The sequence below is a fragment of the Apium graveolens genome, chromosome 8 (assembly GCF_009905375.1).
Source record: "Apium graveolens cultivar Ventura chromosome 8, ASM990537v1, whole genome shotgun sequence".
NCBI classification, from domain to species: Eukaryota; Viridiplantae; Streptophyta; class Magnoliopsida; order Apiales; family Apiaceae; genus Apium; species Apium graveolens.
Window position 1 is genome coordinate 201,090,994 of NC_133654.1, and position 26,280 is coordinate 201,117,273.

The 26,280-nt window shown below is 35.7% G+C and overlaps 1 protein-coding gene across 1 annotated transcript; it reads left to right on the plus strand.

Moving 5' to 3' along the window:
- The first annotated feature begins 5,525 nt into the window (after positions 1-5,525).
- LOC141679122 (long-chain-alcohol oxidase FAO1-like) lies at positions 5,526-8,916 on the plus strand. The gene is made up of 3 exons (XM_074485613.1): positions 5,526-5,834; positions 5,951-6,223; positions 6,961-8,916. The coding sequence occupies exons 1-3, from the start codon at positions 5,607-5,609 to the stop codon at positions 8,761-8,763; spliced, it is 2,304 nt and encodes a 767-aa protein (XP_074341714.1). The 5' UTR covers positions 5,526-5,606; the 3' UTR covers positions 8,764-8,916.
- Positions 8,917-26,280: the final 17,364 nt, after the last annotated feature.

Below are 26,280 nucleotides of genomic sequence, written 5' to 3' on the forward strand. Positions count from 1 at the left end.
AATAATGGAAATTATTATTTTCCATTAGAATTTGGCTCAAATATTATGGCATAAATTAATTTGATTTTGTTTCAGATTAATTGATATGGTGTATGTCTTGATATATTTAATCTGATTCTGTTTCAGATTATTTATGGAATAGAGTAGCTTGCAAGTATTACACCGATTCCATAATTAATGATATTTAATTATGCAAAAGAGTAACGCACAGGTCTATCTACACCTATATAAACACCTCTAAGGCGTTAGGGTTAGACACACCAAAAACATATTTGCCTTTAAACACAAAACTCTCTCTCTCTCGGTGATAGTTTCGTACTCGTTCAAACTCGCTGAAGGTGCTCATTATCCGTAACGCCGCTGCTACCTCGTTTTATCCTGTGAGGCTATCGACTCGCACATACGGTGAGAGGCGAAATAGCTTTAAGGAGACAGTTTCAACTGGACTCGAGAATCTCTCTTCTGTTTATATCTTTTCTTCCTCCGTTTGATTTCGTTTACTTACGCACACATTTGTTTGATTATATGTATTAATCGCAGATTGTATTCACATAAAGTACATGATATCTTCAAAACTATAAAGATAATAGTGTATATAATTCGATAAATGATAAATCATCCACGTACCAAAGTTAAAGAAATCAAAAGTCACAACTAAATGTTGGCAATTAAAGTCAACGACCAGGATGAACTGGGAAACTAAACAAGAGTATTGTGATCAGGTTAAACCAAAACTCACAGGCACAGTAAAGAAAAAGTGTAACGATGATATGACAAAACCGGAAGTCACAACTTCGTCTGATCTTTGAAAAGAGCATCACATCTAAATTCACGATATGTGCCTATCCAACACTTGGTCAATTTGAAATTTATAATATTTCTAACCAATGCACGAGCCACTTCGTTCCCTCGTCTTCTCATAAAAACAAATTCCTCATAACATACAATGTGATCTTTTATTTACATTATAAATGAGGTTACCACCATCACAAAGATCCTCGGCAACATTTTTTATTTTTTATCTTCTAAATATTTTGGATAATTCTTTTTGTTAAACGATCAACAAATAAATAATTTAATTATTTTTAATATGTTATTTGTTTTACAACGTGTTAGTATCGATAATTGGCGATTTGTCCCCACTGTATTATGTTCAAATTAATTAAAAATATTTTTATTTGTCAAAAATATATTTGAACAAAATCTAATAATTAGGCATTTTCTTTTTATAAAATTCAGAATTTCAAAAAAAATTGTGTATTAGGTAGATAAAACGGAATTGGACAAAATATAAAAAAGTTAAATTAGGCGGATGAATGCATTGTTTAGATTGAGAATAAAAATTGACGTGACTTTTAAAAAAGTATTCGTGAAAAAAATGTTATTGTAAAAATTATATAACTGTTTGATAATTTTTGATGTAAAATATTAAAATAAATTATATTTTTGGTGAATTTTAATGGGAAAATCAGCAAATTTTTTTTAAAAAAAGTCAAGTTTCTCCAAAAATATGGAGAGACTTGTTTTCTTTAATAACTTTTAGACAAAATTACTTTAAAAAAAAACAGTTTTAATGTCAAACACACGGGAAATTGTTATTTTTATATGCAGAATCTTATAATTAAAAAAAAAATGTCAACATCTGGACTTAAGGATAAGAGCGTTCCATGTCATACACAGATACATGAGTATGAGGAGCATGATAATGGTGTTCAATGTACGGGCACTAGGGCATATCTCGGTCGGGTCTTCGCCCCACCATGTACAACTACAATGTAGGTATATATATGCATTTATTCTAGTTGTTAAATGTAGTTCACATCCTATACATTATTCTGGTTGTTAAATGTAGTTCACATCCTATACATTAAGGCATTGACGAAATTTTACTCAAACATCAATCCCTTTCGGAAGTAGTGGTAAAAAATTAGTTACCAAATTTCAATTATTTCTTGAAAACAGCTGTAAATCAAATAATTTGAAACTCCGAGCTTGAGGTGGAATCGATATAATACTCAAATAGTTCAACCTCGGGTCTATTAATTTTAAAAGACTAACTCGGATAAATAACCAAAAATGACAAAAATAGCCAAGTTTTAAAAAAAATTAACAAAAATAACTATTCTGAAAAAAGTGGTCAATTTTAGCCGATTGAATACTCCACTGTCAGTTGGGTATTCCAATTTGTATAAGATACTCCACTGTGGTAGTTGGTTATTTCATATATGGGATACTCCACTGTCAGTTGGGTATCTCGTATAAAGTGAATACTCCCCTTACAGTTGGGTATCCCATCGGCTAAAGGCTCTGTTTGGGATTGATGTTAAAAATTGTTGTACTGTTAGAAAAAGTGCTGCTGAAAAAAGTGTTGTTGTAAAAATCAGATAATCAGATGACTGTTTGGTAATTTTTTTGATACGTATATGTGTTGATGCAAAAAATTAAAAATAATGATGCTTTTGGTAAGGTTTGATGGTGAAATCAGCATCTGCTTCCCGCAATAGCTAAAAATCAGCTTTTTTCTAAAAGCATTGGAGACTTGTTTTCTCTAACAGCAACTTTTAAGCCAAAAACACTTTTCCGAAAAGCAGCTTTTAAATTTTACCAAACAGTTTTTTAGCTGCTTTTCAGCGAAAAACTGCTGTTGTTGTCTGCAACAGCAATACCAAACACACCCAAAGTTGGTCCACTTTTCAGAAATTGATCATTTTTGATAATTTTGTATAAAAATAGGCTAAATTTGTTTTTCACGAGCATTTGCAATAAATATCGAATCTGTTTTGCTGCTAAGAATAAATAGCTTATTGACTATAAGCCCGTAAATTGTAAATTTAATTTATAAGTTAATAGGTTGAATGCTAGTGATGATGTATGATAGGGTATAAACAACCTGGTTAGGGCCCAGCCTAGATCTAGGGTGAGATAGGCTCAGCTGATGAATTAAGACCCCCCACACCCGAAGCAGTCAAGTGGAGAGACTCGGTCTCAGGGCCAACCCAGGACCAGGATCACCTCCGAGCGAGGATCCAACCCAGCTAGGGCAGACCCGAGGGGTCCCGACAAGCACATGCACACCCCACAACCCGCTAAGGAGGGGTACGTGGACACGTGACGGTTACAACTATCAACAACTAACATCTCAGACGAACATGACGCGTGTTAACAGTACCGTTGGTGCATCCTAAAGGTGGTCCTTACCTAGACACGTGTATGCAATATACCTAAGGTTGTCGTCCTCCGCCTCCAACAACGAACGGTCCTGATCTAAAGGTACCAACCCCTAAAACCTACCTTTGGGCTATAAATACCCCAAAAGGAAAAGATTTAGGGGTTAGACACATGTTATACACACTCTCTCTTACACACAATCATACACACGACCACCCTTATTTCCTGTCTATCTTCATCTCCCCTAACCCAGTTCTTACTCTCACACCGCAGGCGCCGCAAGGCTCAAACCCCCCCGGTGTTGTTTTGCAGGCACCGCACATCAGCTACACCTCACTCACCGCAAGAAGGTCCAGAGGCATGGCGTTGGAAGGAGCCGCCCGCTCACCCGAGTTATCAACGCACTTTTTCTCGACTTATTTTGAATTTTCATTTTTTATATATTTTAGTTTTAAAAAATATATGTTTTGAAATGTTAATCTAATTTAAATTCACGGATTAAGATAATAAAATTTTAAAATAATTATTTTTATTTATTTAAGTAAAAAAATTCCGACTTATAAGGAAAATTATCCAAACAATTATACAATTTACTCTTATAAGTATTTATCTACTTATCACTTATAAGTCAATTATTCATTTTAAATTATAAATTACTTATTTTAAGATTTCCTAACGTATACATTATTAAACTAGTTGTAAATGCCTTGCCAAATCATCACTTATTTAGTTTTTATTTAAACTATATTTTATGTCCATGCGACAACATTTTACTTAAATAATTAGCAACCTTAAAAATTGTCAATGTCGCCCCGTAAATTAATTTACAAATGTTACTTGAATTAAAAAAAAATCATCATATATACTTTGTACAATTATATATGTGTTTTAACCATGTCAATATGGGTTGACAATTTCTTGGTAACCCTCAACCTCCAACCAATAGGCGACAATCAAGATTGTCTTCGACACATTAATTTTGACAGTCTCTTAATAATCCTAGTTGGAGATGTTATTATACTCTGGTACGGTCCAGTGAAAATGTACATAGAGATGAAAAACAAATAACTTTCAGCTTTAATAAATTACCGACAACTACAAAGGACATACAACTAGTAGCAGTTATAGAGGCGTGAAGCCAATTTTGAATTGAAGGCAAAGTATATGCAACAGCTATACATGCAAGTAAACGTCTTAATCTAGGTAGTAGTACACTAGTACCATATACATGCATTTCATTAAATTGACTGCATACTCCGCTCTTCTTTGAAATGGTTAACAAAAACCCCACATTACAAATTTTAGTTACAGTTTACCCCTTTAGTTTAAAGATCCCGTCTGAATAATAAGCAAAAATTGCAGACTGGGATACTTGTTACCATTTCATCAGCAAGTCTGGTGAGAATTCATAGAGGGACAACGTGAACTGCTTATTTAATCTCTTTATGGTGTTGAAGAGCTATGAATGTGTAGATAGATCATTCAAAAGATTTCGATTTTGCAAACAATTCTTCCTCAAACTTGATCATCAAAATCAGAAGCCTAGCTTTCTTTAGGTGGTTCTTGTTTATTAGAACTAGAATAATACGTCAAAAAAAGGGAATGTATTGGGAATTGAGACATGAAAGGACTCGTAGCCGATCTACAGAATATTCCTCATACCACATCAAACTGGCCATAATAAAGTACTCATAACCAAAATGCAGATTTCAATTGTCAAGGGATACATCATACAAGTATACATTGGGAGGAAGTTACACATTACACTCTTCATGCTCTTATCCCATCAAGATCCAGTTCAGAGTCAAAAGTTCTGCTTCCTTAAGTGTATACGAGTATGCTAAGCTATAATATTTTAACTCTCAATCAGATTTCCGTTTATGTATACGACTGTAAAACCAAAGATAAATACAACGTATAACAAAGATTAAAGAAAGAACACTTATCATATTAGAGTAAAATCTTAAGAATGTACTATAAAACATATAATTTATGCTCAATAGCATACTATCATCTTCCACCTAGTCTGATAGCAGTTGCAATTCTTTTATGAGGTTTGCATACAAACTAAGAAGATGGCAGACCTCAAACATGATCCAAAAATAATTGATAAAGTTCATTATAAAGTTTGCGGGACATTTGCTATGTATCTACAGAAATGCAGGTAACATGCGACATGGTTTCCATAATGGCACATAGTATGTACAATATCATGCAAGTGTCTTAGAGATCTTGCAGATTCCTTATTGAAATAACTATGGTAGGTAAGCCATAATTGTTCTTGCAATTGCCATTGATAAATTTCTATAAAATACAGACTCTAAAAGTTGAAATTTTTGAAGTTTTTAACAGTATAAATACTCTGTAATTCCACCTTTTTAGTCCTACAAGATCAGACCAAATAAAATACCAAATCCAAAGGAAGAGAGTGGGAGGAGATGGGGAAAGAATGCCATTCTTTACTAAAAGGTGGAAAAAGAGAGAGAAAGTACAATCACCGATCATCATCATCTGAATTAGAGACTTTAGCTAGCATCTGTGAGGTTTTTCTACCTCCTATTTCATCAAAAGATTCTTTAACTTTTGCGGGAAATGCAGATCAGACTGATGAACTCATACAGTCATTCTTCCAAGCTTCTGGCTCCCAAAATTATGTCCCCGAAGAGGTGAGAAATAATTCAGTTTACTCGATTAGCCTGCAGTTCTTAAAGTTAGTAGTACAATGTTGATAATTTTGTATATGCTGTATAACCGTAAGTTAAGACACTATTTTTGGCCACAGGTTGCTGAAATTATATCCAAGGGAATATTCTTTGAAGCAGTGCTAGTAGTGAGGCTGGTGTTAATACTTCTGTCTAGCAGGCTGGGGACTTTCCTACTATGTGGATTTTTGTGTGTTGGTAATAAGTGGCCATACTTCAACACGTTCTCTTCTATTCCTTTGAAAAAAAGAGAGCAAGTTGTCCAGAATTGGTATAAGAATTGGCTTCTAACACCTATCCGTCTCGGACTCATCTTCATCAAATTCCTGTGCGTCTGGGTATTCTTCAGTCAGGTACACCCTTCTTAGTGTGTGCACATAATAGAATGTATATTCAGGCTACGACAGAGTTTAGACATGCATTTGCATCCACCTATAACTGCATTTTGTTAGAATTCTAGCTAAGTTTATACATACATATTAGCATGAGAGCAAGTGCCAGTATAAAACAGATCATATCCGTGCAAATAAGGCAGAGTGTTCAACCATTTGATGACCTATATATATCAGCAAAAGCTCAGATGACCTATATATGCTGCATTTATGTTCAACCATTTGATGCTAGGATAAACATGCTTGGACATAAATACATGCAATTATATATTAGTGGGCTAAGGCATGTACCAGCACAATTAACCCATTAACAAGATCATATTTAATTTAGGCACAAACTGAGATCTTACTCATTCAGATTCCATCATACAAACTGACATCGGACTCAGAATCTTGCATGTATAGCAGCTAGCAGGTTATGCTCTGCTCATAGTTTAAATATTCAGTCAAGTGTGTAGTGATTAATGATACAACACAGACACTTCTGTCATGGCTAGACTCGCTACCTCGATTCCTAGAACATTAAAATTGAAAATATCTTACAAGTTTCATAGAATTACTATTACTATAATAGTTTCAAAGATGTTTTTAAAAAATGCAGTAAAGAAAGTGTTGTCTTCCAAATCTTACTTAAATTATTTGTGCCGAGACTGAAATTTTAAAAGCAATTTATAACTGGATCTGCTCACCTTTTACAGGTTGATGAAAACTCAGAAAATCCAGCATGGGAAGCCATTGGATACCACGGAGATAATATCGATGAGAGCTTATCCAGAAAAGAAGAGGAAGAACGGCCACTTGAAAAAGGAATGGTCGAAACTATTCATGAAACTGAGTCAAGTTTTCTCCAATCCCTCATCCAGAAAGGCCTCACTGTCACAAAAGATCCTAAGAAAGGAGATGCATACAACATCAAATGTGATGTTGTAATTGTTGGGTCTGGTTCTGGTGGAGGTGTGGCAGCTGCGGTGCTAGCAAATTCAGGTTATAAGGTTGTGGTTCTTGAAAAAGGCAACTATTTTACTAAAACAGACTATTCTGAACTGGAAGGACCATCTATGACCCAACTATATGAAAATGGAGGTATTCTTTCAACTTTGGATGGGAAAATAACATTGATGGCAGGATCAATGGTTGGTGGTGGTTCAGCTGTAAACTGGTCAGGCAGCCTCAAAACACCGAAGGAGGTGCTCCAGGAATGGGGGAATGACTACAAACTCCCACTTTTTACAAGCCCTGAGTATGATTCAGCTATGAATACAGTGTTTGAAAGAATAGGGGTTACAGAAAATTGCGTGAAAGAGGGTTTCCAAAATGAAGTTCTTCGCAAGGGTTGTGAACAACTTGGTCTTGAAGTTAAAACAATCCCAAGGAACTCCTCAGAGAATCATTATTGCGGTTCTTGCTGCTATGGTTGTAAATCAGGAGATAAGAAAGGGACTGATACAACTTGGCTGGTTGATGCGGTTAATGCTGGTGCAGTTATCATATCAGGATGCAGAGCTGAAAAATTCATAATGGAAAACAATTCAAGCAACCTGCAATCTGGACGAAAAAGAGAAAAAGAATGCCTCGGAGTGATTGCCAAATTTAATATGAACGTGAATAACAACATTTACAAGGAGATCATACTTCGGATCAAGGCAAAAGCAACTGTCTCGGCATGTGGAGCTTTCTTGACACCACCACTTATGATCTCTAGTGGGTTAAGAAATAAGCACATTGGTCAGAACCTTCACCTACACCCATCTTTGCTGGCATGGGGCTATTTTCCAGAAGAAAGTAGTCCAGAGATCGAAGGAAAAATTTATCAGGGTGGAATTATGACATCGGTCCATAAGGTTATTGATTCAAAGTCTAAAAATGTGAGAGCAATACTTGAAACTCCTGCATTACTACCAGGATCATTTGCTGCAATATGTCCTTGGGTGTCTGGACTTGATTACAAGACAAGAATGTTGAAGTATGCTAGAACAGCACATTTGTTTGTGATGATAAGGGACCGAGGATCAGGTGAAGTAAAGGCGGAAAGGAGGATTAGTCATACACTGAACAAGGAGGACCAAGAAAATAGCAGAGCAGGGCTGAAGGAAGCATTGAGGATTCTAATAGCAGCAGGAGCTGTTGAGGTAGGAACTCATCAGAGTGACGGAAAAATATTCAAATGCAAAGGGACTACTGCAGGCGAGCTGGAAGAATATCTTGACGGAATCTCTGTAGCTCAAGGGCCAAAATCGATGGTAAAAGATTGGACAACCTACAGCACAGCACATCAAATGGGAAGTTGCAGAATGGGGTCTGATTACACACAAGGTGCAGTCGACGACAATGGGGAGAGTTGGGAAGCACAAAATCTTTTTGTTTGCGACGCAAGTGTGCTGCCTAGTGCTGTTGGTGTCAATCCAATGATTACAGTTCAGGCAACTTCTTATTGCCTCTCAAACAAGATAGTACAGATACTGAGAAAGAAGCATCCCATTCCAATGTCTAAGTTATATTAATTCTTCAAATTAGTCTTTTCACAGCAATTTCAATTTCATTTACATGATAGATTCGACATTATTGGAAAATTCTATCACTGTAATTTTCTACATTGGAAGCAGGTGTTTAATAACAATGCACCGGGCCCCGTTTATGTTGGGCTTTTCAAAACATGTCTAACTCTACATTAATATGATATTATCCGCTCTGAGCCGAGCCCGCACGAGTTTGTTTCCGGGTCACTCCCAAAAGGCCTCATACTTTGTTTCTGGGTCACTCCCAAAAGGCCTCATACTAATTTAAGTTATCTGGCTGCTTATATTCTAGCAAACTACCCCTCCACAAACGATGTGGAACAACTCCTAATTCTACCTCCTTCCTTCAGTGTGATTAGACTCCCCCTCGACCCATACTGAAAGTCCATCTGGCTATCTGCTCCCCCTAGGCTCATACTGGAAGGCTCGTCTGACTTTTTTCTTGAGCCCATTCTGGGGCAAGCCCATCTGCCTCTTCCTAGGTCACTTCTGGAGCCCATCTGAGATTGTTATGGACCGTTATAACCATAGTTCTGATACCACTTGTTGGGTTTTGCTAAACATGCCTAAGTGCACATTAGTATGATATTGTCCGCTCTGGACCGAGCCCGCACGAGTTTGTTTCTGGGTCACTCCAAAAAGGCCTCATACTAGTGGATTTATTTGGCTGCTTATATTCAAGAAAACTGCCCCTCCCACAAACGATGTGGGACAATTCCTAACAGTTTATTTCGACATTATAGTGTCAATAGCATTGTAATGAAACTAGGCCAATAGTAAAATGAATTATTGTATTTTTTTTCTAGCCAGCTGCCCCTGCGGTCTAACAAAAACAAATAACTAGCCAGCTAGTTCGGTTTATATTTTAAAATGAAAAACTAATTAAATAATGAAATGGGAAAAAAAACATATAATTTTTTAAAGTTAACAATCAATAAATATTGAATGATAAATTTCTAATGATAAATTTCTAGTGAAATCAATGGGTAAATATTTCATTTGTCCGTTCTTTGGACTTTTCTTTTTATAGCTGATTTTTGGTAAACAATTTTGGTAAACAATTTCACTATTATATTGCTAAATTTGGACTTTTCTTTTTATAACCGATTTTTGATAAACAATTTTCACTATCATCCGACTAAATTAATATTATTGTCCTCCAATATTAAAATATTTGAACAACAAACATAAACAAATTAAGAAATTTTGAAAGATAAAGATAAACAAATAAAATTATAGAAATACGTTGGCAACTTTTACTCGGTAGTTAAGCAAAATTACTGTGAACAAGAATTGTATGGAATATAAATGAGTATTATTTGGCAAACATGACAAAAAAAGAAGATTTTGAATTTATCTTATATATGTATATAATTTGTAACGTTTAGTGAGTATATCATTTGGCAAGCATGATAAAGAAAAAAGATTTTGAATTTATCTTATATATGTGTAATATTTAACATCTAATTTTATTTTCATGGAGTGTGTTTTCATGGAGATATGAACCCATAACAAGTATATTCAAATAAACGTATGAGTTGATTCAGAACCCCAACCAGAACTCCACCTGTACCCACAAAAGGGGGGGTTCTAGATATTATGTGTCCTTTATTGATGATTATACTCGTTTTACATGAGTTTATATTATAAAACGTAGGTATGATTTTCTTGATATATACAACGGATTTCGTGCTCTGGTACATACTCAACATTCTGCTGTTATTAAATGTTTTCATTGTGATTTGGGGGGTGAATACACTTCTAATGAATTTTTCCAGTTACTTGCTTCTGATGGTACTATACGTCAAACCTCGTGTACAGACACGCCTCAGCAAAATAGAGTTGCTGATAGAAAACATCGTCATATTGTAGAAACAACTCGATCCTTCTTGTTGTCCGTTTAGGTTCCTAGTGTGTTTTGGGGGGAAACAGTTCTTACTGCGACCTATGTTATTAACATGATTCCTACTTCTCATAATTCAGGTTTGTCTCCCTTTTAGAAATTATATGGAGATGTTCTAGAGTATTCTTTGTTACGTGTTTTTGGTTCCACTTATTTTGTCCTTCTCCCACATGTAGAGCATACAAAATTAACTCCTAAATCTGCTTTGTGTGTTTTCTTGGGTTATGGTATCAGTCAGAAAGGATATCGTTATTTTTGATCCTGCTAGACAAAAATTATATGTTTCTCGTCATGTTGTGTTTCTTGAGCATATTCCATATTTTCTGTCCCTGCTAGTTCCCATAATATGACTCAGGCAGATCTCATTCGTATTGATCCTTTTGACTCGGATGATAAGGAAACTTTGCCCACAACTCCTAGTACTTCAGTTCCTGAGACATCTCAGACTCCCCCATCTTCGCCCCCGTCTACGACTACCCAATCCTCTCTAGAGATTTTGGATCCTCCTCCTCCCAATCGTCAATCTACTCGTATTTGTAAGTCCACTCGACTTCCTGATTTTTCTTATTCATCTTATTCTCCTTTATTTGCCTCATTTGTTACATCTGTTCACGGTTTATCTGAGCCTGTTTCCTATAGAGATGTTATTCGTGATCTTTTTTGGCAGGCAACTATGGCTGAGGAACTTACTGCTTTACATCAGACACATACGTGGGACTTGGTTCTCTTACCACCAGGGAAACATGCTATTGGTTGACATTGGATCTATAAAATTAAGACCAAATCTGATGGTTCCGTTGAGCGCTATAAGGCTCAGCTTGTTGCTAAAGGCTATTCTCAGGAGTATGGTTTGGATTATGAGGAGACCTTTTCAAATGTTACAAAGATGACGACGGTTCGTACTCTAATTGTAGTTGCTTCAGTTTCCAAATTGAACATATTTCAGTTAGATGTTAAAAATGCTTTCTTGTATGGTGATCTACAAGAGGAAGTTTATATGACACCTCCCCCTGATTTTCCTTATCGGTCTGGTTATGTTTGTCGACTTCGTAAGTCACTATATGGTCTACGACAGGCATCTCGTTGTTGGTTTGAGAAATTTTCCACGGTACTTATTTCACTCGGTTTTCATTCTAGTCATCATGATTCTGCTTTATTTGTTCGGTATACAAATGCAGGTCGTATTCTCTTGGCTTTGTATGTTGATGATATGATTATTACTGGTGATGATTGTGCCGGTATTGAGTTGTTAAAACAGGAGTTGGCTCGTTGTTTCGCTATGAAAGACTTAGGTTTGCTTCGTTATTTTTTGGGGATAGAGGTTGCTACTTCATCATAAGGTTATCTTTTATCACAGTCTAAATATGTTGCTGATTTATTTGATCGTGCTCGCCTTACTGATAATAAGATTGTGGATACTCCTCTTGAGATGAATGTTCGATATTTGTCATCTGATGGTCTTCCTTTGGCGGATCCTACTTTATATCGTACTATTGTGGGTAGTCTTGTTTATCTCACTGTTACTCGTCCAGATATTGTGCATGTTCTTCATGTTTTTAGTCAGTTCGTCACTTTTCCTATTACTGTGCATTGGGGAGCTGTTCTTCGTATTCTCAGATACCTTCGATGGACTCAGTTTCAGAGTCTATTGTTTCCTTCTACTTCATCTTTAGAGTTGCATGCTTATAGTGATGCTGATTGGGCTGGAGATCTAGAGGATCGCAAGTCTACTACTGGTTTTTGTATTTTTCTTAGTGATTCTTTAATTTCATAGAAAAGTAAGAAACAACATGTTGTTTCTCGATCATCTTCGGAAGCTGAGTATCGTACAATAGCTTCTACTACTTGTGAGGTTGTTTGGTTACGTTGGTTGCTTGCAGATTTGGGTATTAAGCTTACGCATCCTACTCCGTTATATTGCGATAATAAGAGTACAGTTTATATTGCTCGTAATTCTGTTTTTCATGAACGCACTAAACATATTGAGATTGATTGTCATGTTACCCGTTATCACTTGCAGCAGGGTGCTATCACCTTACCTTATGTCTCTTCTTCACTTCAGATTGCAGATATTTTTACCAAAGCTCATTCGATTTCGCGCTTCCGGTTCTTGTCTGACAAACTCTCAATGCTTAATGGTGCAGCATCGTGAGTTTGAGGGGGGATGTTAAAATATATATTTATTATATATTATTAGTGATATATTATATTAAGGGTGTTTTCATAATTTAGCTTGTAACAGTTTATTATATAAACATTGAGACATGTATCCTGATTATTAAGTATTATAATAAAATCCTAATTCTTTATTTTGTCTCTCCACTTTTATCATGGTATCAAGAGCTAGGTTATGGAAAAATTAGTTCGTTAATTGCTCTATTTTATTTGAGGTTGTTTATTTTATTGTCATGTCTTTCGGTAAAGATGATTCTCTTCAGTCGATTAGTGTTCAGTTGGATGGTACAAATTATTCTTATTGGAGTTATGTTATGAAAAAAAAATTATGTGGAAAAACTCTGTGGAGTTATGTTCGTGATAAAGATACTAAGACTAAACCAACAAATGGTAAGACTGATGATTCTGCAAAAGCAATTGAGGCTTGGGAGGCTGAGAATTCGAAAATTATTACATGGATTAATAATTCTGTTACACATTCTATTGGTGCCCAGTTAGAAAAGTATGAAACAGCTAAAGAGGCATGGGATCATCTATCCAGGTTGTATACACAATCCAATTTTGCTAAATAGTATCAATTAGAGATGGATATTCGGGCACTTCAACAACAAAATATGTCTATTCAAGAATTTTATTCTTCCATGTCTTTTTTATGGGATCAACTTGCATTGACTGAACCAGCTGAATTGACTGCAGTAGCTGCTTATGTCAAGAGACGAGAAGAACAACATTTGGTACAATTTTTAATGGCTCTTCGTTCTGATTTTGAACCTTTGCGAGGGTCAATCTTGCATCATACTCCACTTCCATCAGTTGATTCTGTTGTTAATGAACTTTTAGCGGAGGAGATTCATATTAAATCTAACGGTGCTAAGGAAAACTTGTCATCTGGTACTCCTTCTATTTTTGTCATTCCTCCACAATCATCCGGTGGTATTCAAAATAGGTCTATTCGACCTCTTCAAGATGAATGTTCTTATGTAGAGATAAGGGTCATTGGAGGTCTTCGTGTCCTCAACTATTGGCTATGCAACAACGTACACCTCAATAGTTATGTCAACATCAACGACCTTGGACATCTCATTCAGCTCAGCAGTAATAACGTCTTTGGACACCTCATTCACCACGTCAGCCTCAGCACCTTTCGGGTCCCGCTACCTGGACACCTCGACTGCCACCCACTACTAATTCAGTTGCTGCTCCATCTTTGGATCCTTATATGCTTGAGCAATTTTAGCAGTTTATGGCTTCTCAACCACATGCTATGTCTGCATCTCCTTCACTAGGTTTATCATCCTCCACTTCATAAGGTATATCTTCTTCCATATGGATTTTGTATTCAGGTGCTTCTCATCATATGTCTCCAACTTTGTCATCTTTTATATCTTTGTATTATACCGCATCTTTGTCCATTATGACTGCTGATGGTTCTCACATGTTATTGGAAGGCGTTGGTTCTGTTGCCATACCTAACGTGTCCCAATCTGATGTATATTATGTTCCCAATCATAAGATGAATTTGGTTTCTGTGATTCAGTTATGTGCATCTAGATACTTACTCTCATTCTCTTCTTCCACTTGTTGTGTTCAAGACCCAAGATCTCAAAAAGTGACCGGGATAGGTCGTAGGAAAGGGGGACTCTATATTTTGGATGAACTGAAAGTCTCGGATGTTGGAGCTTCTACTGTTGATTTATCATCTTTTCGTTTGAGTAATTATTCGTCAGATTTTTATCTTTGGCATTCTCGTTTGGCCATGTGTCTGCCCCTCATTTATAGTATATGGTTTCTATAGGAGTTTTAGGACATTTAAAAAATCATGATATTTCTGATTGTAGTGGATGTAAATTGGCTAAATTTGATGCTTTGCCATTATATAAAAATGTTTCTTTTACCGTTTCACCTTTTGATATTATTCATTCTGATGTGTGGGGACCTTCACCCATACCCACAAAGGGGGGTTCTAGATATTATGTGTCCTTTATTGATGATTATACTCGTTTTACATGGGTTTATATTATGAAACGTAGGTCTGATTTTCTTGATATATACAAGGAATTTTGTGCTCTTGTACATACTCAATATTCAGCTGTTATTAAATGTTTCGTTGTGATTTGGGGGGTGAATACACTTCTAATGAATTTTGCCAGTTATTTGCTTCTGATGGTACTATATGTCAAACATCGTGTACAGATACGCCTCCCCAAAATGGAGTTGCTGAAAGAAAACGTCATCATATTGTAGAAACGGCTCGCTCCTTCTTGTTGTCCGCTCAGGTTCCTAGTGTGTTGGATATATTTGAGATGTCATGTCTAATATGTTTCATGTTTAGTTTTTAGATCTTAACAAACAGGAAATATCAGTACTTACTGGAATCAATACTTACTGGAAGTCAGGACTTAGTATCATATCAGGACTTAAGGTCATATCAGAACTTAAGTACGAGAGGACTTACAGTTAAGGAAAGAAGCTGATTAACAGTAGAAGATCGAGACTAATACAGAAGAAGATATGCAAGGAAAGAGTTAGATGACTAGAAGAATTATATAAGATATCTGATTGATATATTTTAGGAGACAAAATTATATTCCATATCAATTAGAAGTTATCTTGTAACTGTGTACTATATAAACACAGACATAGGTTTACATTATATGTGTTATCATTATCGAGAAGATCATACATTGTAACCTACCAGCATAGTGGATTGATAATGTTATGTCAAACAGGGTAATTCACTGCAAGAATGCAAAGGAGATATGGGATGCTTTGGAGACAAGATGCCAGGGAACTGATGCAATCAAGAAGAACATGAGGACTATACTCACTCAAGAGTATGAGCACTTTGACTCAAAAAGTGATGAGTCATTAACTGACTTATATGACAGGTTTGTCAAACTCTTGAATGATCTGTCACTGGTGGACAAGGAATATGATCTTGAAGATTCAAATTTAAAATTCCTTTTAGCTCTTCCTGAAAGTTGGGATTTGAAGGCTACGATTATAAGAGATAACTATGCTCTTGATGAAACTATTCTTGATAAAATTTATGGTATGCTCAAGACTTATGAACTTGAGATGGATCAAAGAAGCAAGAGACAAGGGAGAAAGTCAAGGATAGTTGCTCTTAAGGCTGAGGAGGAATTTCCCAAAGTGGCTATCTCAAAGAAAGGCAAAGGAAAAGCTCTCATCACAAAGTCTGATTCAGAATCATCAAGTTCTGATGATGATGATTCAGAAACTAAAAGTTTACCTGAAGTAGATGCTGATGAAGAGATGATGAAATTGTGTGCTCATATGGTGAAGGGTATCACAAAGATAGCCAACAGGAAATTCAGAAGGGGAAAGAAGTTTTTCAGGAAAAGTGGAAGTTCTGATAAGAAGGGTTTCAGAAAATCTGAAGGCAGAGGAGGAAAGTTTGACAGAGGAGATTACTCAAATGTCAAATGCTACAATTGTGGTGAAAGAGGCCACATATCTCCTGACTACAAGAAAGGAAGGAGTGACAAATGCAAGGCACTTGTCACAAAGAAGAAAAGCTGGACAGAAACTTCAGATTCTGAAGATGAGGTGAACTATGCCTTGATGGCAAATGCTGATGGCAGCCCTGAAACTGCTAAGTTAAAGGTACCTCAAACAACTTATGCCTTTTATACTGATGATATTACTGAGTTGAGATTATATCTTAAAACCATGTTTATTAGCTACAGAGATCAAACTTTAACATGTGAAAAATTAACTTCTGAAAATCTTGGTTTTAAGAAAAGGAATGATTATTTAGAAAAGGAGTTAGTTATGTTCCATCAAACTCAGAAAGAGAGAGATGATGCTTTTTATGTTAGAGATGAATTGCTGAAATTGAATAAATCTCTAAAAACTGAGTTAGAAAAAGAAAAAGAGATTATCAGGACTTGGACTAACTCTGGCTGAACAACTCAGAATTTATTAAGTAGTGGAAACTGGAAAGAGGGCTTAGGTTATGGAGATGACAAAAGTGAAAAGGGAACTGAACAAATTGAGCCAATTGTTGTTAAATAAACTGTTAAGCCAAAGGTAAATCATGTTAAGTTTGTAGCTAAAACTGTATAGTCTAATTCTGAAAAGATGAAAGAGTCTGTGACAGAAGTTAAGGAGAAATCAACTTCTGATAAATTAGAACAGGATAAACCAGCTGAAGTCAACATAGGCTTAATGAAAAAGAAGCAGCTTAAGCATAAGCTGAAAGAAATAAGGAATGTCAACAAGTTTAAGGCAGCTAGGAAAAATAGGAATGTAAAGGAAGGTGTGAATAAAAGAAATAATTATATGCCTGTTCCTAATGCTCCAAGAAAAAAATGTTATAACTGTGGAAACTCTAACCATCTTGCTTCTTTTTGCAGGAAGAATAAGAATATAAACTCTTTATCTCCTAAGTCAGGAGTTAAGAGTCAGTCTGTTAGGTTTAAGCCACAAAATCCCTGTTTTCATTGTGGTAATTTATGAAATTCCATTTATACTTGTAAGGAATATCATAGTTTATACTATGATTATTATCAAATAAAACCTTCTTTGAAGAAAGTTGCTTTAATTCCTTCTGGTGTAAATTCTGAAGCAAAGTCTGATATAAGTTCTGATAAACAGCATGTTAGCATAAACTCTGATATTAAATCCGCTGCAAATGCTAACAAACTTAATAACTTAATAAGGCCAAAGGATCCAAGCAAGTCTGGATCCTCAGGAAAAACATCCTAGTACTGGATAGTGGATGTTCAGGACATATGACTGGAAATAAAGCCCTGCTCTCAGACTTTGTGGAGAAAGTTGGCCCAAAAGTTTCTTATGGAGATGGAAACATGGGAAAAACTCTGGGATATGGCAATATTAATCTTGCGAATGTCATCATTAAAACAGTGGCTCTTGTCTCAGGACTTAAACACAATCTATTGAGTATAAGTCAAATCTCTGACAGAGGTTATCATGTGGATTTCTTTGAAGAACACTGTGAAGTTATAAGCAATTCTACAGGCAAAGTGGTTCTGAAAGGTTATAGGCATGGTAACATTTATGAAGCCATACTTTCAACAAGTACTGATGGTTCTACAATATGTCTGTTGAGTAAAACATCAATTGAAGAAAGCTGGAATTGGCATAAAAGACTCTCTCATTTAAACTTCAACAATATAAATGAGCTTGTAAAGAAAGATCTTGTGAGAGGACTGCCAAAATTAGTATTTGCTCCTGATGGCCTTTGTGATTCATGTCAAAAGGCAAAACAAAGAAAATCTTCTTTCAAGAGCAAAACTGAGTCATCAATTCTTGAGCCTTATCACCTACTGCATGTTGATCTATTTGGTCCAGTCAATGTCATGTCTATTGCACAGAAGAAATATGTTATGGTTATAGTGGATGAGTTTACAAGGTACACTTGGTTGTACTTCTTGCACAAGAAGAATGAAACTGCATTTACTCTAACTGATCATGTCAGACAGCTGGATAAGTTGGTCAAAGATTCTGTTAAAATAATAAGGAGTGATAATGGCACTGAGTTCAAGAATTCGATTATGGAAGAGTTCTGCAAAGAGCATGGAATCAAACAAGAATTTTCTGCACCTGGAACTCCACAGCAAAAATGGAGTTGTAGAAAGAAAGAACATGACTTTCATTGAAGCTGCACGAACTATGCTTGATGAAGCAAAGCTACCAACCTATTTTTGGGCTGAAGCTGTGCAGACTGCTTGTTTTTCACAGAATGCTACACTCATAAACAAGCATGGAAAAACACCATATGAGATGGTGAAGAAAAAGAAGCCAAATCTGAAATACTTTCATGTATTTGGTTGCAAGTGTTTTGTTCTTAAGACTCATCCTGAGCAGCTGTCAAAATTCGATCTAAAAGCTGATGAAGGAATTTTTGTTGGATATCCACTTTCCACAAAAGCCTTCAGAGTCTACAATTTAAGAACAAGGGTTGTCATGGAATCTATCAATGTCTCTTTTGATGATAAGAAGATTACTGGACTTGAAGATTTCAATGATCATGATCAGCTGAGATTTGAGAATGAAGACTTGAATTCTGATTCTGTAAATTCTGATGACTTAAACTCTGAACCTGTAAGTACTGATGTCATTGAATCTGTGGTAACAATTCCAAAGAAAAATGCACCTGTCCAGGGGGAGCAAACTGAAGATCCTACCACATCTCAAAACTCTAAAGAAGCATCAGAACCTGTCACTGGCTCTTCAAGTGCTGATTCATCTAGTTCTAATGAGCTAAATTATGATAATTTTGGAAGCTCAAATTCTTCAACTCCTGAAAAATCAAACTCAAATTCTGAAGTCTCAGAGATCATAACTACAGGGGGAGCATCAGAAAATACTGATGGAGACAGCATGGATCATGGGGGAGGATCTAGTTCTAGAGATCAACTTCCATCTACAAGGAAGTGGATTAAATCACACACCTGATTTAATCATTGGAGATCCTGAAGCAGGTGTCAGAACTAGAACTGCAACTTCAAATGAATGTCTCTATCATTCCTTTCTATCTCATACTGAACCAAAGAAAGTGGAAGAAGCTCTTCAAGATGCTGATTGGGTACAAGCAATGCAGGAAGAGTTAAATGAATTTGAAAGAAATAAAGTCTGGATCCTAGTGCTAAGACCAAAGAATAGATCTATCGTGGGCACAAAATGGGTGTTCAAAAACAAAACTGATAGTGATGGCATAATTACAAGGAATAAAGCAAGGCTGGTTGCTAAAGGCTACTCTCAACATGAGGGTATTGATTATACTGAAACATTTGCACCAGTTGCTAGATTAGAATCCATAAGGATCTTTTTGGCTTATGCTGCTCACAAAAAGTTTAAAGTCTTTCAAATGGATGTGAAAAGTGCTTTTCTTAATGGAGAATTGGAAGAAGAGGTATATGTTGAACAACCTCCAGGCTTTGTAGATCCTAAATTTCCCAATCATGTCTACAGGCTTGACAAAGCACTTTATGGCCTTAAGCAAACTCCAAGAGCATGGTATGAGACTTTAGCTCAATTTCTTCTGGAAAGTGGATTTTACAGAGGCACAATTGACAAGACTTTATTCTACCTCAACCATGGAAAAGACTTACTTTTGGTACAGATATATGTTGATGATATCATATTTGGTTCTATAAATGCCAAACTCTATGAGAAGTTTGCAAATCTAATGTAGTCAAGATATCAAATGAGTATGATGGGAGAACTCAGCTATTTTCCGGGCCTTCAAGTCAAGCAAAATGAAGAAGGCACTTTTATCTGTCAATCCAAGTACACCAAAAATTTACTGAAGAAATTTAGAATGCAAGATTGTTCAACTGCATCCACTCCCATGGCCACTGCAACCAAGTTAGATAAGGATACTGGTAAATCAGTAGATATTACTAACTACAGAGGTATGATTGGCTCTTTACTCTATTTAACTACAAGTAGACCTGATATCATGTATGCTACCTGTCTTTGTGCAAGATTTCAGGCTGATCCAAGAGAACCTCACTTAATAGCTGTGAAAAGAATTTTTAAGTACCTTAAGGGTACAGTTGATCTGAGATTGTGGTATCCTAGAGAATCAGATTTTAAGCTAATAGGTTACTCAGATGCAGATTTTGCAGGATGCAAAATAGACAGGAAAAGCACTAGTGGAAGCTGCCAATTTCTTGGAGGCAGATTGGTTTCTTGGTTTAGCAAGAAACATAAGTCAATTTCCAGATTCAACTGCAGAAGTAGAATATATTGCTGCAGGAAGCTGTTATGCACAGATTCTTTGGATGAAGAATCAGTTACTGGATTATGGGTTAGAATTTTCTAAAATCCCTATTTACTGTGATAATCAAAGTGCTATTGCTATGACAGGTAATCCAGTTCAACACTCAATGACAAAGCATATCAGCATTAGGTACCATTTCATAAGGGAACATGTGAATGAAGGTACAGTGGAATTGCATTTTGTTCCAACAGATCAACAGCTAGCAGATGTCTTCACAAAGCCACTATGTGAAGCTACTTTTATAAGATTGGTAAATGAACTTGGAATGGTTTCTGGTTCTTTCTCTAAATCTGCTTAGTTTTTATTCTCATGTATCAGACTTTATGATCAATATTTACAGATTGTATTATCTCTATGTAATCTATGCTTAAAATTTGAAAATTCATTAAATGCTGATTGTTATCTGATGTGGATCTTTATACTCTGATAAGTGTTTTGAATGTTCTGTGACTATTCAATCCAATGAGGATAACTGTGCTAGATGCTAACCTAGTAGTCTTTAACATACTAGAAATACCATGTTTGAATTAGTTGTTCATGTGGAAACTCATTAACATAAGCAAATTCTGATATTGAGCTTAGTCAAGTTTACTTTGTGTATCTTATTACTAAGTCACAAACTAGAATCTTGTTTCTTATCTGTTAGATTCCGATGTTAGTAATTCTTAAGGATGAACTACATGCTGATAAGCCTCACTTATCAAAAGAAAAGAAAAGAATAAAAGTCAGGTACTCCTTTGAGATCTAGAGTAAATATGTGGAAGGGAAGACCCAAGTGCATTGCTGGTATTAAGTAATATGCATTAGAAAAGCAAATAAATTTTCTTGGTGACTTTTCAAATTCTCTGATTACTGGAGAAATACTCTGACAACAGCATAAATTCTGATAAGCAGTCATGACTCACTTACACTGAGAAGCCACTGTAAAAAGGAATTTCAAAAAATGCATAAAATGAGCACAAACAGTTGAGGTGGACTCATGCATAAATTTGTTCTATAGTAGACTTCATGTTTGATGACATATTTTAAGCACTTTTCTGAGTTATGCCTTATTTCTAAGATGTACTGAAGTTTATCAGACTTTAATCTTTATATGATATTTTGCTAAATACACACACTTTCACTCCATATGAATGATGAAAATTACTGTGGTGATTAAGTTGTTTTTGATTAACAGTTAAGTGTCATTTACATAAATTCTGAGGACAAGTTCTGATGGAAGTTCTAATGATTAAACTCTGAAGAAAACAAGTCAGTCTTTGTACGAAGAATTACAGAAACAAACATTTACTTTTTGGGTATAGAAGCCAAATTCTGATGACTGGTAAAATCTGATATAAGTTAAGTTCTGATATTAAATCCTGATGGAATCTTTGATGCTTATGTGACATTATTCTTTACTTGACTTATTTGTGGTAAAATCTGAAACAATCATATTTAAATCAGAATATATTTGGGTAAAATAAAAACAGTCATAATCATTATGGGTTAGTGGTTAACGTGTTAATCTTGAAAAACTGAATGTGCACAATAATTGTTAATTATTTTACGTGCCCATTAACTCCTGTTCTAACCGTTTACTGACTGTTCACATGTTTCCAGGTGTAAAGTGTATCCCATGCTTTAAAAATATAACTGTTGAGTGGAGAGAGTATATATATGGGAGTTAAAAGATTTTCTAATCTTTTATTTACTTTTTTATTTTTTATCTCTCTTATTCTCTCTCCCTCTAATATTCTCTGAAGCGTTTTCTTACAAGACTATTATCAAACACTTTGCAAACACTTTCTTTCTGACATAATTTCTTACAGAAATGGCACCAAAAAGACTTGATTTTCAATGGAGCTAAGTTTGTCCCCAACAACTATGTGTCTATTCTTAGCAAGGCTTAAGCTCCATCAGAACTTCATTTCATTCATGACTTTCTTGCTAATTCTGATATTGGATACGCTTTGACCCAACCAGAAGTAATCTCTGGAACCCAAGTGCTGGAGTTTTGGAGAAGTGGAGTATATGATGATAGTGGTGCTCAAGGGTCCCCAAGTATTATCTTTTCAACAGGGGAGGATGAGCATATCGTGACATTAGCCACGGTTCGACAAGCACTACAACTACCTGAGAACTGCGTTTATTCAACTGTTGAGGAGCCAGTTCTTCAAAATATGATGGCCAGTCTGGGGTATGAAAATACATTGGCAAATCTGGGTCAATTGAAGAGATCCAACATAAGGAGGGAATGGAGTTTCTTCTTTGACTGCATTACAAAGACCTTCACCAACAAATGTTCTAATTTTGATGCAATCCCCATACTTAGTCAAAAAATCGGGTATGCTCTCATTAATCAAACTGATTTTGATTATGCCAGTGTTGTTTTTGGTTTTATTGGGGATAGGATGACAGAAGATAGAAATACTGTCTATTTTGCTAGATTTTATCAGTTTATTTATAGCTTTTGTTGTGATAGTAAGCCCCAATTAGCTAGTGAGTTAATTTCACCATTTAGACTAGCTAAATGAGCTTTTAATGACTTATTATCTACTGATAATAAGAAGGCTGTGTTGAGACCCCTCTGAATTCCCTTATCTGTCAAATAAGCCTTAATAAACTATGATCCAAGAACATACACTGCACTTTATCCTGATGTTCAACCATCTGAACCACAACCATCAACACCTACCACCTCCACACAAACACCTAAAACTTCTGCACCACAACCAAAATCTACCATTAGACCTTCATCTTCCAAACCTTCTAAGAGGACAAAGTCTGTTCCTCAACCTCCACAGAAGAGAAGGAAGATGATCCTCAGAGATGAATCTGATAGTGAGGATGAAACGCTTGAAGCACAGGTTCCTGTATCAGAACCCATGATAAATGAATCTGAGAATGTTACTTCTCAGAAATAAACAATAACTCAAAGTTCTGATACATTAAAAAGGAAATCTGTAAATTCTGATGCTGCAACAACAACTCCTTCTTTGGAAAGGAGATTGAAGAAAATGAAGGCTAGGAGGTATTTGGCTAAATCTTCATCAGAAGATAATGAAGAAGCAGGGGAAGGGGATTAGGAATCTCTGATCTCACAAGAACCAATCATTATTGAAGCTATGCTTTTTTCAGCTCAAGCCACATACACTTCTACTGATAGTGTGGTTACCCATCCTGACTCTCTAATGAAAACTACAGATGATGCTAAAGAACAAACTGACAACTCTGAGATAGATATTCACAATTTGAATATACCTCAAGTTCTTTATCTGGAAGCTCCAGCTACTGAAGCTCAGCCATCTACAGTCAAATCTCCAATCTTAGATGCTGAGATACCATCTACATCAAAGAGACCAGCTCTGAAGATAAATTCTGATGCTTAGAATTTAGATGATGTTATTCTTGAATCTTCAGTTGCATCACACACTCTTGTATTGTCAGAAAATGATGAAACTTCCTCAAGTTCTGGAGACAGTATTTCTGTTGAAACTCTAGTTCCTATTCTGGGAAAGGAAGCTTTGGTGAAGAAATTTGTTAGACAGGATGCTCCTGTACCTTGGGAAGAAACTCACAAGGGAGTTGAGTGGACCAAGAAGTGGAATGAATCATATTTTATTCCATGCACCAAAATTCTGACAGAGCATGTATCAAAAGCTGATGAGTTATTATCAAATTCTGATTTCAAGACACAACTCAAGGTTACAGCTATGAGTACAAGAAGTTTTCATGGTCTACATTCTATTACTCATGCTAAAGTTGATACACTCAGGGAACAAGCTGATAAGCTAGATCTACAGCTTAAGCTTGACAAGAATAGGTATGTCAGACCTACTCTTGAGAAAATTGAAGCCATTGAGAAGGTTCAAGAGGAGCAACAGGCCCAAATTGCTGAGGTTCTGGTTAATCAAGCTTCTCAGAAAGCTCAATTGGATGAAATCCAATCTTCAGTTGAACTTCTTCTCTCTCTCTTACTTCCTGATGATGCCAAAAAGGGGGAGAAGATAGTTAAGTCCAAATGTCACCTACTCAAGTACTGAAGAAAAAGGATGATAAAGGTGATGACCAGGGAAGCTCTGAAAAGAGTAGAGGTCAAAGAAAAGTTCAAGGAAAATCTTCCATACATAACAAGTCAAGTTCTGATGCTGTGAATGCTCAAAGTCTGAAGTTAAGTGCTGATAAACAAAGTCTGATGTCAAGTTCTGATATTCTGATTCAGTCAGGATCAAAAGACTCTCAGAAGTTTATGCAAACTCTGAAGCTAAAAGGGAAGCAGACTACTGTTTATTATAAAGATCCTAAAATCCAGACACTTGATGAGGAGATAGTAAGAAGATTATTTCTGAAACACAATCCAGGAATGGATTTAGAAGCTCTCAAGGAGGAAGAAGCTATATTTGCAACTGAGAAGATAAATCTTAAGTCTAAAGTTTCTGATGCAAAGAAACCTCCAAGGCCTAAGGAAAAAGGCATTGTGATAAAGGAAAAGTCAAATTCTAAAATTTCAAAGTTCAAGACTAGATCACAGATTGAGAGTAATCCCAAAGACAAAGGAAAATGAAAAGTTGTTGAAACAATCAAGTCACTGGAGATGAAAATTTATCAAGTTCTGATGAAACCAGTATGCAAAATGGTTCAAGTAACTGATGATAATCTTGTTGAAGATGAAACTGTTTAAATTCTGAAAAGAAGAAAGATAATTGAAGAATCTAAAACAACCTCTGACATTGCTCAAGTTGTTCAGAATGAAGGATAGCAAGCTACAGTAGAAACAACAAATTATGTTCAAGTTGATTTGAATAAAATGACAATTGCTGATAAGAAGAAGCTGTTATAGAAGAAAGCTACTCCAGTTGAACCAAAATCCAATCTCATGATTAATCAACTCGCTGCATTTGGGTTGAGAGCCAAGTAACCTAGAGATAGAGCTAGATTAGGTTCTGACGAAGAGAAGATTCAAACAGGAGTAGAAGTTACTCTAAGAGATCCTTTCATGTGGACAGACAAACCAATGAACAAATCAAACAAAAGCACCTTGACAAGGTGTTGTCTGCTCAAGTTATGATAGATGTTCATGATAAGGAGAATCTAAAAGAGAAATTGATCTTATTTCTCAATGATGGAAGGACTTATAGACTAGCTGATACTGATGTACTAAAGAAGTCTATCAGAGAGCTTCAACATATTCACTATCTTCTAGAAGTAAAATCTGATGTTACAAGAAGATGGTCGGAATACATTTTGAAGGCTATAAAAAATCTACTCAGAATCTCTGGTACAAAGTCTTCTCATTACAGTCCAATGATTACTGAAGATGATGGAAGAGAAATTCCTATGCTGAAGAATTCTGCTAAGGTGGAAGTAATTCTGAAAGGAAAATGCTTATGTTATAATGAAAACTCTTCACATTCTAAAGTTATCAGACTTGGTGATTGACTTGAAAGAACATCCATTCAAGCTCTCAGTACATCCATTTATCAAATTGGTGATAGTAAAGAAGAAGAACTGATGCAAGTCAAAGCACAATTAGTTGAAGTTCTGAGGAAAGCTAAAGATAAGCTGGTGAAAGATTTTGTTAAGAATCATTATGGATTCAGATTGATCCGGTAATGTTGGTAAAGTTGGATATTCTGTAAGTTTTAATTGATAGTCTAATTAAACTATT